At 41.1% G+C, this 15,411-nt stretch overlaps 1 protein-coding gene across 8 annotated transcripts; it reads left to right on the top strand.

Moving 5' to 3' along the window:
* Positions 1-212: 212 nt before the first annotated feature.
* TMEM50B (transmembrane protein 50B) lies at positions 213-14,813 on the top strand. 8 transcript variants are annotated; one of them, XM_075517705.1, is made up of 9 exons: positions 287-315; positions 5,995-6,095; positions 7,421-7,531; positions 7,941-8,116; positions 8,733-8,845; positions 9,940-10,007; positions 10,924-11,016; positions 11,223-11,280; positions 13,709-14,813. In XM_075517705.1, the coding sequence occupies exons 4-9, from the start codon at positions 8,018-8,020 to the stop codon at positions 13,752-13,754; spliced, it is 477 nt and encodes a 158-aa protein (XP_075373820.1). In that variant the 5' UTR covers positions 287-315; positions 5,995-6,095; positions 7,421-7,531; positions 7,941-8,017; the 3' UTR covers positions 13,755-14,813. The 8 variants fall into 8 exon arrangements, with proteins under 8 accessions (XP_075373847.1, XP_075373796.1, XP_075373856.1 ...); XM_075517732.1 differs by lacking the exons at positions 5,995-6,095; positions 7,421-7,531 and having other exon boundaries at positions 213-315; positions 13,709-13,802; positions 13,904-14,813; XM_075517689.1 differs by lacking the exon at positions 7,421-7,531 and having other exon boundaries at positions 279-315.
* The last annotated feature ends 598 nt before the right edge of the window (positions 14,814-15,411 follow it).

The following is a 15,411-nucleotide window of genomic DNA, read 5'->3' as shown; positions in this document are numbered from 1 at the left end:
TAGCCGTCTGCTGTGGCACCCAGGCTTCGGGGGACCGCTCCCCCGCCGGGGCGCGGGAAGAGGCGAGGCGGGCTGCCCGCCTCCACCGCCCCCCCCCTGCCCCCGCCAGAAAAGGGGCGGGGCTTGCGCCGGCCTCCTCCTGCCGTCAGTCGCTGGCGTCGGCTGCCGCGTCGGCCAATCGTGGCGCCCCGTCCTCACCCAGCCTCCGGTGACGCGGAGCGCTAGCTTTCGATTGGCGGGCGGTCGCGTCGCTCGCGGGTCTCCGCCCCCCACCCCCGCTCCCCGCAGGCGGAAGAGTCTCGCCCAGGACGGGGGGTACGTGCCGCCGTTGTTTTCCTGCCCCTCCGCTGGCGCCGGTGGGGAGGAGGGGTGGCGGGGGTGAGGGGGCGTTAGGCGGGAGGGTAGCGCGGGACACCCGTGTCCGGCGGCAGCGCGCGCCCGCTTGCCTCCCCTAGCCAACGGCCCTCGCGCGCCCCGGTGCCCGGAGCCGCCTCCCTCCGCCTCGTCTCTCGCGGCTCTTCCCTCCACCTGCGCTCGGAGCCTGGGGCGGCTCCGTCGGTCCCGGCCCGGTGCCCGGGGCTCCCACGCACCACTCGGTGCCGGCCTGGGGCAGCTGGGGGGACAGCGCGAAGGGGCTCGGCGCCCCTCGGGCTTGGGGCGGGGGGCGGTGTCCGGCCGCGCTTCCCTGCCCCTCAGGCCGGAGCCGTGACCTTTTGCCGTAGCGCGGCCTCAGCCGCGGGCCTGTCTCCGGGTGCCGGAGTGGCTTGGGGGGCAGCAGGGCCCGTCCCTCCCCGCCGCAGGGCCTCAGCCAGGGCTTCCTCAGACTGCAGTTATCTGCATGTGGGAAAGGGAGCGGTGGCACTGAGCAGAAAGTTTGAGGTCCGTAGCTTAAATTTTAAAAAAATTACTTACTTTCTGTAAGTGATGCTGCCCTCAGCGTGACAGTTACTCTCAGGACTTTAGTTGCAGCTTTGGGATTCTGCCTCATATTGCCCTGTCATGGCTTAAACCCATAAAAAATATATTGATGAACGTAGTATACTCTTATGAGCAGAAATAGGCCTGTGGATAATTGCAGAATTGATCTTTTTTTCTGCCTCTCTCAAGTCTTCAAATTTTAATAACACTCTTAAACAATACTTGCTGTAGAGAGCAGTCACATTGTTCTAGGGCTGAGCATCACACAGATGCAAGGTGATTACCTGCTTAATAGTTTTGCCACACAGCCTTATTTTTGTGTAAGTTCATTTAAAAGTTCCTTTCTTTCCTCCTGTCTTTCTGTGATATGTAAAAACGAGGCAATATAGCATAGTGCTATGGTGTGTGGGAAAATGAAAGTGAAACTGCATGTAATTACTGAAATGAGTGAGTGGTCTAAAGATCCCCCTTTAAAAAATTACAGTGGGCTTAATAGAAATGTTCACGTAAGCTCCTTACAGTAATCATACCAAATATCTCTTCCTAGTATACACATATGGCAAAAGTATGTGGTTTAAAGCGTATTCTGATTGGTTGCTTGTGGAAGATGCTATCTTCTTCAAGGAAAATAGGGTTTTCTTCTTGACTTGAAATTTCTTCTCTTCCTCCTGTCCGTCTTTTACTTTCTTCTTTGGAAATAGGAGGTTCCGTTCTTTGCTAACCTGACAGCATTCCAGGGTCCTTGCACAACTTAAGACAGTTTTCTTTTTGTAGACTTTTCCTATTTTCTTGCAACTGCTTTTAATACTTTGTTCAAGTGAAATCAATTCATTTTGGGAGAAACTGATTTTCAGATGAAAATTTTGAGCTCCGATTGTTGTGTTTTCATTTCATTTCATTTGTCTGAATAATGTACTAGTTGTTTTAACCTGAGTCCTAGCGTCTACCAAGTGTTATTTTTACAGTGAGTATAATTGTCCTTGTTAGTTCGTCAGTCACCAGTTTGTTCGTGCAAGTGTTCATGTGTTTCTGTTTATTGGACATGAGTGAGAAACATTTCCTGAGAACAGTGGGAGCACCTGTCTGCCCTTGGAAAAGGGGAGGAGACAGATTGTAGGAAGGGCATTGAAGGACAGCTAATGCAAGGGGTTTTACCTGTTTCTTTGCTATGAAGTATGTGGATGTAAAAGTTTAAACCCAGAGAGTGAGTTTTGTACCTTTATTCAGGTAAGAAAGTCCAGCTGAAAGCATCTGTCTTCAGCAGAGTTTTCTGTCTGCATAGTAGGATATAATTGGGCTAAAACCTGTGTATGTATCCATATTAAGTCATATGAGGATAAACTTTAGCCTAGCTCTTGTGGTCTTGGTGGAGACTCAGCTTCACAGTGTCACTGGTCTTTCACAGTTGAAATATAGCTTTTTCTTCCTTTTTTGCTAGGGGTGTTGAGAACTACATACATATGAGACATTATCATAGAATCACAGAATGGTTTGGGTTGGAAGGGACCTTCAGAGATCATCTAGTTCAACCCCCCCGCCATGGTCAGAGACACCTTCCACTAGATCAGGTTGCTCAGAGCTCCATCCAACCTGACCTTGAACACTTCCAATGATGGGGCACCCACAGCTTCTCTGGGCAACCTGTTCCAGTGTCTCATCACCTTCATTGTAAAAAAATTTCTTCCTTATGTCCAATCTAAACCTACCCTCTTTCAGTTTAAAACCGTTGCCCCTTGTCCTGTCACGACAGGCCCTGGTAAAAAGTCTCTCTCAACCTTTCTTATAAGCCCCTTTTGTATATGGAAAGGCTGCAATAAGGTCTCCCTGGAGCCTTCTGTTCTCCAGCTGAACAACCCAAACTCGCTCAGCTTTCCTCGTAGGAGAGGTGTTCCAGCCTTCCCAAATGGGAGGCCCCCATTTTTGTGGCCTTTCTCTGGACCCACTCTGACAGGTCCGTGTGTGTCTTGTGCTGGGGACCCCAGAGCTGGACGCAGTACTCCAGGTGGGGTCTCACGGAGTGGAGCAGAGGGGCAGAATCACCTCCCTTGACCTGCTTGTTATGTAGGATACAGGATACAATTGGCTTTCTGGGCTGCAAGTGCATGTTGCCAGCTCACATCCTTTTTTTCCATAGGGCTGCACTCATTCCATTCGTCCCCAAGTCTGTATTGATATCGAGGATTGTCCCAACCCAGGTGCAGGACCTTGCACTTGGCCTTGTTGAACGTCATGAGGTTTGCATGGGCCCACTCCTCAAGCTTGTCAAGGTCCCTCTGGATGGCGTCCCTTCCCTCTAACATATCAGTGTATCCCTTCCCTCTAGCGTATTAAAACCAGTATTGTATAATAGCTAGGTGTTTATTTAACAACTTGTGAGAGGGTGGCCAGGTGTTACATTTGGGTTGGCTCTGTACTGCACGTCCTTCCAGTAAGTCTGATTGGCACTGTGCTTACCTTTTAAATGAGAGCCCGGGAAAGTAATTGGTTGGGCTTCAGGCTGGATGAATTGTTCTGGCATCCTGCAGTCTGCTTCCTGTCGTCCTTTTTTATGGAAACCCCACGGCCCTTATTTGTCGTGCCCTCTACACGTGGGTGCCCTCAGTCGGGTGTTCAATTGATCAGAGGTAGCGTTGTCCCCTCACAGAGAGAGGAATATCCACACGTTGGTCACAGAACGTAGGCACATTCATAATGCTGGAAGAAATGGTGTATCGCTGCTTTTTAGTCATGTATTTGTGAAGTCTGTACACATATGGAGCTATGTCAGTAGTGAGAGAAAGGTTTAATTATTTTTACTAAGTGGGATGCTCTTGAAATACCTCTATGAAAGACTCCTTTGCAGGATTCTGAATTCAAAATTCAGTTAATGTTTAGATCATCTTAGAAAAAGGGCAGCCACATTAGCACCTCTGTTTCCTTTTACTGCCGATCGTAGTCTTGCATGCCTGCTCTAGCACTAAGCTTTCTTTGTGAAATCAAAGGTAGTTTCTGGCATTAGACATGTGTAGAAATAATTCTAGACTTCTTGTCTGTGTTCTGTTGCAAATTCTGTGCACCTTGTTTCTCCATGTTTGTCATCTTATTCCAGTGAAACAGGAGAATTGTGTAGTCAGTTACTAGTCTTTGCCGTAGAAAGACTGCCAGCAAATAGTGTTTATCTCACTTATTCATGCTGTATAGGGCGCTTCTTTCCTGAGCGCAAAGATAAGGTTAAAGCAGAGTGCAGGTTTGTGAGCCAGTATCAAGCACCAAAAATACAATTTCTGATAAAATAATATGCTTTGGCAGAAGGTTGCCCTGCATCTTAGAAGGTATTTAAAAAAAAAAAAAAAATCAACTTTTTCTAGTCTCCCTGGCTTCACTTGTTTGTCACTAATGCAGTTGTGAAAACTCCATTTGATATCCAATACAATTAAGTATTGAGAGATTTTGTCTCAGATTTTTGAAGTGAGCACAATGCCTCTGGTTTGTCACCTATGTTTAAAAAACACTTAATTAAGACAGGGTTTTGTGCAATGAATGGTATCCATAACGTTTATCGTTACTGACTTTGCAAAGTTGAAAGGGTTTTACTAGGATAAGTGCTAGTCAGTTTTTGGATTGGAAGTTGGCTTAATTATATGTTGTGGTTTAACCCCAGTCAGCAACTAAGCACCACAAAGCCGCTTGCTCAGCCTCCCCTGCTCCCCCCATGGGATGGGGGAGAGAATTGGCGGGGGGGGAGGAGGAGTAAAACCCGTGGGTTGAGATAAAGACAGTTTAATACAACAGCAGAGGAAGAAAAAATAATGATAAAAGAATGTGCAAAACCAGTGATGCACAATGCAATTGCTCACCACCCACTGACAGACGCCCAGCCCGTCCCTGAGCAGCAATCGCTTCCCCCTGGCCAACTCCCCCCAGTTTCTATACTGAGCATGACGTTGTATGGTATGGAGTAGCCCTTTGGGCAGTTGGGGTCAGCTGTCCTGGCTGTGCACCCTCCCAGCTTCTTGTGCACCTGGCAGAGCATGGGGAGCTGAAGAGTCCTTGCTTAGTATAAGCACTACTTCGCAGCAACTAAAACATCAGCATGTTATCAACGTTATTCTCATACTAAATCCAAAACACAGCACTATACCAGCTACAAGGAAGAAAATTAACTCTATCCCAGCCAAAACCAGGACAGTATATTAGCTGGCAAAAGAAACTGTATAATCCTTCTAAAGCATAGAAGGGAATGATTTTTTTCATTTCATTTCATTTCAGCCTTTTGAACTGAAGCATTTTTGTAGGAGTAAGAAGATTTCTTTCATGAAGTCATCCAAGAATTTAACAGGGTATTTCTTAGGTAACACAGACTCACAGAAGGGTTGAGGTTGGAAGGCACCTCTGGAGGGCATCTGCTCTAACCCCCGTGCTCAAGCAGGGCCGCCCAGAGCTGGCTGCCCAGGACCGTGTCCAGACGGCTTTTGAATATCTCCAGGGATGGAGACTCCACAGCCTCTCTGGGCAACCTGTGCCAGTGCTTGGTTGCCCTCACAGAGAAAAAGTGTTTCCTGATGTTCAGAGGAAACCTCCTGTGTTTCAGTCTGTGCCCATTGCCTCTGGTCCTGCCACTGGGCACCACTGAACAGAGCCTGGCTCTGTCCTCTTTGCACCCTCCCTTCAGGCATTTACATACACTGATGAGATCCCCCTGACCCATCTCTTCTCCAGACTGAACAGTCCCAGCTCTCCCAGCCTTTCCTCGTAGGAGAGATGCTGCAGTCCCTTCATCATCTTTGTGGCCCTTCAGTGGGCTCTCTCCAGTGTGTCCATGTCTCTCTTGTACTGGGGAGCCCAGAACTCGACAGAGTGCTCCAGGTGTGGCCTCACCAGTGCTGAGTAGAGGGGAAGGATCACCTCCCTTGGCCTGCTGGCAATGCTTTGTCTAATGCAGCCCAAGATACTGGTAGCCTTCTCTGTGGCAAGGGCACATCGCTGGCTCATGCTCAACTTGGTGTCCACTAGGACCCCTAGGTCCTTTTCTGCCAAGCTCCTTTCCAGCCAGTTGCTCCCCAGCACATACTGGTGCATGGCGTTGTTCCTCCCCAGGTGCAAGACTGGGCACTTCCCCTTGTTGAACTTCATGAGGCTCCAGTTCAGCCCATTTCTCCAGCCTGTTGACGTACCTCTGGATGGCATCCAAGTAGAGGGTGAAAAATAATTTCTGTTGTTGTTGACATAGCTGAAATAATTTTTTCCAGTGGCTTTTCTTGACCTGCTTTCTGAATTGCAGTAGAACTTTACATTATGTTTGAAGAAGGTGATTTTATTTAGCTGTGTTAATATTGTTTAAATGGTCCATTATGGGAAAAAATTCCAAAGGAAAATATAGCTTTGAAGAAATACAGCTTTGGTCATTCTGAAAATGACTGAAAGTGTATTTATGGGCAAGACAATGACTTTGGTAGATTTGACATAACCACCATTGTGTTCAGTGGGGAGAAGAAATAGTGCAGCATGTTGGTCTATTTACTGGCCAGCCGCATCGCAGGGTGAGCGCCATGTAGTCTGTAGTGGTGACAGCAATGGGAACCATGAGCTGTGTTCCAGTATGGGTGGGCAAGGAGCTGGGAGGGGAAGAGAGTCATTACTGCAGGATGAGGAAGAGACACATTCAGGATTTGAAGAGGAACAAATAAAGTACAGATGGAGCCATTTTAAGAGTGGGAAAGAAGGAAGGGCTCTAGGAGCAGTCGTAAATCTGTAATGGCAATTTTGTATGAAAGTTGTAGAAAGAATAGGGATCTGAAAATTGCTAGGCAAAAGTGTAATCTAGGAGAATAACTATATGGTAGAGCCCAGATATTATACAAAAGTAAAATGATTTTGGAATTGAGCAATTGATTTTAATGCTTTAAAGTAGCATCATAACTATGGATGGGCTTTTGGAATTAGATTAAGGAGGACAAATTTTTTTATCTTATTCGTAGGAGGTGGCCTGTGTTTGTAGTGTAGGTAAACTCTGTTTTTTAATTTTTATTTTACTTCCTAATGTGGACTTTTAATTACGGTTATTAACCAGAAAAATGTTATACATCAGTCTTTCCTGTAATACAGTCATAAGGGACTTTTTCCGTTGTTAGCCTTTAACAAGTATCTGGAAATTATTTATGGCACATTGGGAAAATACAGAAGTTGACAATACTAAAACAAAATAGAATGGCATCAAGAGTGGCTGTGAGTCACTGCTCAGTAGAAAAACTAAGTATTTTAACTTCTGACATGCCAACTCTATATGCTGATCGTCTTACAGTGTGAGGGTAGATGTAGTGTAGTGCAGAATCTTTTACAGCTACTGTCTCACCAAATTGTTGGAGAACTGTGTTGTTTCAGTAGTTGCTTTGTAACGCTAATTAACTTTACTTTCATCTTCCTGTATTTAAAGTTTTGCGTGATCCTCTCTCTGTGAAGCAGGGCATTCTTTGCCCTTGGTATTAGTTGATTCACTGAGTTGATTTCTTTTTCCCTATGTTAGAAAGGCACTATATTATCTGTCTTATTTGGAGACTGGAAATATAGGTATCTTAGGCAAGGTTCCTTGGCCTGACTCAACGACCACGTTCTGGTCTGCGTATGGAGCCCTGTTGTATGTATCTTACTTTTTTTAACTGCTAATGCCAGAGAGAGGATTATGGTTTGAAGATGAAACTTAGATTGAAATATTTGCTTTTTCGCTCCTGCTTTTTTGCTTGCTTTTATTTTTGTGTTCCATACATTTGAACAAACAGTGCATTCTATTCAATTTCTTTTTCGTTTCAGATACAATAATTTATATGTAATGCATAAGTTTTTGGGTCGTGTGATGATTTTATTTTGTAATTCTGTTTGTAAGGTAGGTTCTTTTTTTGAATATAGCTCAATATAGAATCCATAGAGTATATGGAATACTTAATTCTGTAAAAAACAAAACACATTGTAAAGATTGCTCATGACAGTTGTCAAACATTTCCAGATTTTACTATTTTGTATGAAATGCATCTTTGGCTGTGTTTCAGGTATTTAGGACACAGTTGTTAATGGAAGAATTCATGTATAAGTACAAAATAAGAAGGGCAATCTAATCTTTGAGGAAATGGCAGGATTCCTAGATAACTTCCGGTGGCCAGAATGTGAGTGTATTGACTGGAGTGAAAGAAGAAATGCCATCGCTTCAATAGTTGCAGGTGTATTGGTAAGTTTTGAGAGGATGCTAATCATAACTGTGTTGACAAATTTGGAAGTATGACAAAGTTACATTTTTGTTTTGTATATTGTGAAGGTTCACTCTTTAATTGCACCTTAATCCAGTATATTTCTTTAACTTTTTTTTAAAGTGTAATTGTTAGGCAGCTTTTTTACAGGTCACATAACTTTGCATTTTGTTTGATAATGATGTACCAGTTCTGCTATCTGTTCTTTAAAAAAGGTTGAAATTCCTGGTGGATTTTTGGCATAATTAGGTATGTTAGAACACCCATGTTGTACATAGTTTGTATCTCGTATGTGTTTAGAATCTGGATTCTTGTTCTTAAAGCTGTACAGGGAATTTAGCCATACAGTAGTATTTAAGTTGAATAGAAAATGTGACCGATTCCCAAATGCTTCTCTGAAAACATCAGTGTTAAGGTTTATGCAGAACTTGCATATCAAACGGATTTAGAGTCTGACTTAAAGCTAATAACTTTCTAGAATAGTTTATACTTGTTAAAAGACAATTAAACCAATAATATGCATGAACACTTGCCATGTTTTGTTTGCCCGTCTCTGTACCCTTCCAGCCTCATAATACTGGTGTATTTTATTTCTAGTTTTTCACAGGTTGGTGGATAATGATAGATGCTGCAGTAGTTTACCCAAAGCCAGAACAAATGAACCATGCGTTCCATACCTGTGGGGTGTTTTCAACACTAGCTTTTTTCATGTAAGTGTATATAAAGGGAGTTCTTATAAAATAAACATGAGCTGTTAAACACAGTTTTTACTAGACAATATGGTGTATGATAAAACTTTGAATCGCTTGGTTATAAATTACTTATGAGTAATCTTGTCGTACCTTTTTGCATGGCAATGTAAAGGCCTTTTTTCTTTTACCTGTGGCCTTTGTTTCTGATTGTAGTCTGTTTATTTATTGTTCTGTCTATCCCCCCCATCTGTTTAGGGTAAATTGCTTTTCCTATGTGTTTTGGCTGAATGTAAGCAAGCAGACCTTCCTTTATGCAAGTGGCTTTCTAGAATAAGTGTTTAGATTTGTAGATGAAAATTCATGTAATGCTGCCCAGTTGCTTACCTCAATATAAAACATTTGACTGCATTTTCCCCTGTTTTAAAATAATTTTTACAGGTGTCTCTGGCCCAAAACTTACTCAAATGGGAGAGGTAGTAGTATTATAGCTATTGTTATAAAGATGTAAATGTGGCAAGCTTGAAGGAGAAGTAATAGCTTTTATTCAATCATACAGTATTGGCGAGAAAAAAAAGATACATTTGGATACGCAAGAACTTCTTAACACTTGGTCTCTGAAAGTTTCTGGTTTTTTTTCCTCAGCAGTGTAATTAATTTTCAGAAAATGTATTGTCCCTCCTCACAAGGTGTGTCTCACTTGAATACTTATAGTATTCATTGTGAAGGAAAGGCATCCAAAAGCAACTTGTATCATAATCATGAGAGCACTGTGTTACTGGCTGTTATTATTCCTGTGAAGTGGCTTTAGATGTTTTAGAAACTTAAACAGCCAGAAAGTGACCAGGAATATTTCAGTCACTAAAAAGGGCAATTCTTTTATCTTACAGGTCTGTTAATGTAAAAATTTAAATAAAACTTATGAACAAATACAGGGTTTGCTTAAAATCCAGTTGGAATCCTTCCATGAAGGGACATGTAATAATATGTGACTATACAGAATGCCAAGTAATTTTCCCAGAATTTTTCGCATCTTAAAAAAAGCTAGCTTTTCACTTATAACTTTAAATTGATTTTCTAATAATCTGAAGTGTATACACTTTTTTTGTTCCTAGGATAAATGCTGTATCAAATGCGCAGGTGAGAGGAGACAGCTACAGTGATGGATGTTTAGGACGAACAGGTAAATTAACTGTAAAAATCATGCTGAGTTGAAAGACTGATTAATTAGGTGTTGATTTTTTTCTAAGTGGTGGTTAAACCTCTGCAAATCCTGTATAGCTGCTGGGAGAAAAATTTCTGCCTTGTGGTAGGCTATGGAGCACACGTTCCTTACGAACGTCTTACTTTAGAACATACCACAAACATGCTGTTTCCTCTGTATGTCACCTACTGTGTGGTGTCTGTGGACCTGCCGTCCTCTCTCTGCTTTCATTCGTAATTCCCGTACTATTTCCCATGTGGATCCCAGCATCTGTTTTCACATGACTTGTAGAATGCCTCACTGGAAATCTGGTAGGATTTACTGATTTTCGAACTAGCGTACGATGCTTTTTTGTGTGTCATTCATAAATCAGCTCGAGAAAATCTTTGCATAGAAATATTTTTCCATTCCCATGACTGAGCAGGTTGATTATTTTCAATGGCGTCATCTTTCTTTTTCAGCAGGTAACGTCTAGCTATGGTAGATGTTGCCCATCTGAAAATATCTTCCTGAAGTAAACACAGGAAGGGTTTGTTTTACGTACCCTATTGGAATGGCATCTTTACCTCAGGAACACTGTATCTTTGGCAAAGTACCTCATCATTAGTCCACTCCAAGTTGTGTTAAGTGATGTTATAGGCATTCCCTACCAATGAGGGGAAATTTCTGGTAGTTGTGTCTGCTCACTAAAATAAGGGGAATCCAGCTACTATGTGTTTTACTCGAGAAGGCAAATTTTGGTTTATCTTGTCCTTGATATAGGGTTTAATCCTTTCCTTTTGTGCCTTCGGCAAGATAACATATTGTACCATAATAGAGTTGTATCATAATTGGATCATCTGTCACTATGGACAATACTCTACATGGTTCTCGGAGGTTTTAATATTTCCTGCAGGTGCTCGCGTCTGGCTCTTCATCGGCTTTATGTTGATGTTTGGTTCACTTATTGCTTCAATGTGGATTCTTTTTGGAGCATATGTTACACAGAGTAAGTTTATTTATTTTCATATATAGAAAAGTACTTTTGCTGTCAGCCAAAAGGCAGAAAATCCAGAAGAATGGAAGTGTGTGGTCTGTTCTTGTCGGAGCCATACCATCTAGTTTTGTAGTCAGTGAATAATACTATGAATAGTGCTTTAAATACACTTTCCAATACAAAAGAACTTAATATTTCCTTTGTTGCTTACTTTGCAGACACTAATGTTTACCCTGGATTAGCAGTGTTTTTCCAAAACGCGTTGATATTTTTCAGGTAAGTTATCTGGGTAAATTTCCCTCCTTCCAACAGGTTATCTCACTGACCTGCTTCCATGCACATTGATACGCCTGGAAATTAAGTTCTGAAAGCTGGAGGCTGACTCTAGGCTTGACCTTCCAAAATGTGGAGTTTGCTGCTCTCAATGCAGGACCCTCCATATTTTGATTTATTACCCACCCTGACCTTTACTTGAGGAGGGTGACAAAGGGACCTCTTGGGTCAGTGAGTAAACTGACATTATACGGAGAACTGATGTGATATTACTAAATGCATAAACTGATCAAACTATTCCTTAAAAACTATATATATTTCTTTTTTTACTCTGCTACTTTTTTCTACTCCCTTTGCTCCAGTGCTTAGAAACAATCTTTTACTTACCCCTTCTCAGCCCGTGAGAGGCTCTTCATTCCCCTCATGCTCCTGTTAGTCTACCTCTTTCTTGTCTCACTGAATTTACAGCTCTAGAATGTGGATGACCAAGAATATAGACAGTATTCTGGGTGACGTATTGTCACTGTCTTTGGATAATGGCAATAATGCTTTCATCTCTGTACTACAAATACCTTGTTCGGATATCCGAACAGAACTAGGTAGGAGATCCTATTGCCCTTTTCCTGACTATTTCTTACCAATGGCTCAATTATCTGGTAATTGATACACCAAGATTTGTTTCTACTGGATAAGCTTTCAGTTATGAAGAGTGATAATTTTTTTTCTAGGAGCACAATGGTACATTTTGTAATATTACACTTAAATCTATTTCTTTTATTTTACTTAATATCATTAAGTGTATATAATTGATACTTTGAAACTGTCTGTATCTGTACTAACTCTTTTTATATGGATAATGCATTCTGCAATCCATGAATTTTATTAATTAATAAAAGACAATGAAAGCATTAAATAGTGTAAGTTCCAAGATCAGTCACTGAAAAAGTTCACATAACCTCCTCTTTTGCAAGTTCTTACCCACTTAAATTACTGTGCTAACAATTTTCTTTCTAGTACCATATCAAATGCTTTGCAGTGAGCCAGATTGGCTAGCTCCACTGTGCTTCCCTGTTTGGAAAATCAGTTACGTTCTTGCAGAAAATAGCAGTTCCTAAATCTCTTCTGTAGTCTTGCACATGATTGAAATACGATACTGATGAAGGGAGACTTCTGAGAATACTTTCACCGTGCCTGAAATCTTTAGTCTTATTTCAGTAGTTTGATGAACTTATGATGAACTGAAGCTGCTTTTTGTTTCTGAAAGTGTCTTTCCTTAGTTTCTATTGTACTCTGAATGTAGATATATTTTAGGTTTATTTGTTTTGTCTTCTAAAATTTGTTTTCTGGGTATGAACTATGAGACAAACTACAACCTTTTTATTTAAAAAAAAATAAAAAGTCTTTGTTTTTTATCCCACCATGCACTTTAGGCAGTAACATTTGATAGATAAGTCCATCCATTGCCATAGACTCCTTTCCTTAGACCAGACCTGGGTCAATCAGCGATGCCCTTCTCAATGTCCTTACCCAAACCTTTTGTTTTGATTGAATCAGATTCTCTTCCATCAGTGTTATTTATTCCATAATGTCTGTATTCCCTGAGCCATGTGTCTCCTTCAGGACTTGTGCTTCAGCCCTGGTTGTTACTCCACCAGGTTTTACTTAGTTTAACATACTGTATTAGTAGTTCTCTTCTCTAGTTAATTGCCCAGGTGTCTAGCTTGTTATACTTATCATTGCTTATTATTGTTGTTTTCAGTGTCAGTATTTCTCATTTCCCTCCCTCTTCATTCTCTTGTGATTTAGTATGACTGCGCCCTTCTTTACCACCTGTTTGTTGGCTGTAAGAAAAAAAATAAAGGATAAGGAACAATAAGGAAATAATTCTTGGTTTTGTTCCCTCAACTTTTTTTTTTGATTCATGACAATATGTAATTGCATCCAACCTTATAAAAGAAATTTTGGAAATCAAATTGTAATTTGGATCTCACTTGTCCACCACAGGATCAATATTCTGATTTGCTCAGAAAAACTTAATTGCGTAGATTCTATCCTAGCATGATGCGTTACGTTCATCTGATTGCCAGATGCCAGGATGAGACTTGCTGCTCTGTAACTCTGTGGATCAGTCCTAGAATCTCTTAAATACCATATTTTTTTTCCTTCAGAAGAGCAGCTGCTTTCAATGTGAGACTGGCTATTTTTTTATTTGAGCAGTTGCTTCAGCTGAATCTCATAGTTTTAGCAATGCATAGTAAATGAAATGTAAGTACAAAAACCAGACACTGACTTGAATAAAAGTTAAGGTTACTGGAGGGATGCAGATTTGCAGTGCAGGTAGTATAAGATTATAAGGATACTATTAAAATTACCTTTTCCACCTTATGTATGGTCTGATTTTTTTTTTTCTTTTTTTTTTTCCCCCCTTTAGTACTCTGATCTACAAGTTTGGAAGAACAGAAGAGTTATGGGGATGAGAGATCACATATAGCATTGTCTATTCCATAGTTGCTATGTCGTACTATGTATGTAGATATATTTACATTTATTTGTTCTTGTTTTGCTTTCTAAATTGTATGAACTGAGACAAATTACAGTTTCTGTAATAAGCTCCCTCTCTTCACAGGACAGATTTGTGAATATGTACATATGACTGTATATATCTTAAAAAGGGAATGTCAGGCTTTCTTTCTGAAATCTTCAGGCTTATTTCTTCAAATACATGGGTTTCCATCAACTCCTAAGACTTGATCTTCCAAACCTTCACGTGTGTCAGAGACTTCAGTGGAACTATTAGTGAACAAGCAGGATAAAGCCCGTACCCTGTAAAAGGGGTTGTTACTTTCATGCACAGGTGAGCTAGAGCCAATTTTGCAAGGGCTGACAGCAAGGGCTGCCTGCGTAACCTGAAGGAGTAGTCAGCACATGGAAGTGACTCAGCTAAGCCTGTATTTAATGAGGGTAAATTCTATTGTATGCTGAGATAAGAGCTGATTTTAAGAATTTTATATAACTGTTCAGAAAAATATAAAGTAGCTATTTTTTTGTAAAAGGTTATGAATTTTTAAACAAGGCCCTAGATTAAGCAGGTTCTGCATGGCAAATCAAACTGTGCTTGACCTCTGATTGCTATAGCACAAGTGACATTTGTTAGCACCACAGTCGTTAGAATTAATTTCACGCTGTTTGGCGTAATAGATACCAATTAGTATTTAATGTATTTACTGATACTAGAATTAAAAACCAAACTGATGCCAGTCATACTTAAGGAATATAAAGAATAAATGAGAGTCAGATTAACATCTTTAAAATTATGCTAGCCTCAGGGGAAGCTTTTTGCTGGTAAATGAACAGTTATCGTGCTACCTATTACCTTTTCTATTTAAAAGGCGAGCATTTCAAGTGGGGATATAGTAGCTGTATTTATTGCTCACAATCTTACCTTGAAATAATTGGCAGTTCTAGGACTGCCCTTTGCCCCAGTTAAAATGTATTTATCTCCTAAATTTCATGGGCACTTTATGGGAATGCTTCCATTACTGAAATCCAGTTTCTTCTAGCTGGAGTATACCGGAAGGGAGAACAATGATGTTTTATAGCTTTGGACTGATCTTGTATATTCATCTTGCTGTCGGTGACTTCCTTATCTTATGAGTTCTATGTGGTTTTTAAAGCATTTGAATCTACCTTGCGTCTAAAAGCTTTTCTAACTTCCCATGTATCAAGATTGCTGACCAAATGGTAGTGCACTGCAGAATGTGACTTCTGTGCATGGTTACTGTATACTGTTAGTCATCTAATTGCTCCCTTGTGGGAATCTCTCCAGTGGACAGAATATGAAGCAAATACTGCAGCTGAAATTGTGCTACTGGCTAGACTAACTTCATCCTGATTTCACCATCCTGCAGTGAGTTACAATATATTCACTGGTGTTAATCATAGCTTTGTACATAAGTTGTCTGTTTGGTTGTAATTTCAGAAAACGGCAATAAACTTGATCTTATGTTCTCAAAATAGTGAACTTCACAAGGTAATCAATAGCTCAAGTAGTACTGACCTTTAAGCAGGTCTTACACCAGCTAGTAAGTAACACCAAGGTTTTTGTTTTCAGATCTGCCGCTTTCTTGCTTAGGA

The sequence above is a fragment of the Mycteria americana genome, chromosome 1 (genome assembly GCF_035582795.1).
Source record: "Mycteria americana isolate JAX WOST 10 ecotype Jacksonville Zoo and Gardens chromosome 1, USCA_MyAme_1.0, whole genome shotgun sequence".
NCBI lineage: Eukaryota > Metazoa > Chordata > Aves > Ciconiiformes > Ciconiidae > Mycteria > Mycteria americana.
The sequence above is the reverse complement of the archived record's forward strand: the minus strand, read 5'-3'. Positions and strand labels throughout refer to the sequence as shown.

What these genes read in the sequence shown, in the direction of transcription:
- TMEM50B (XM_075517732.1), top strand. Translation starts at nt 8,018, where the DNA reads ATGGCAGGATTCCTAGATAACTTCCGGTGGCCAGAATGTGAGTGTATT. An exon ending in TCAACACTAGCTTTTTTCAT is followed by an intron (nt 8,846 to 9,939) that starts GTAAGTGTATAT and finishes TTTTGTTCCTAG; the next exon opens with GATAAATGCTGTATCAAATG. An exon ending in TGGAGCATATGTTACACAGA is followed by an intron (nt 11,017 to 11,222) that starts GTAAGTTTATTT and finishes CTTACTTTGCAG; the next exon opens with ACACTAATGTTTACCCTGGA.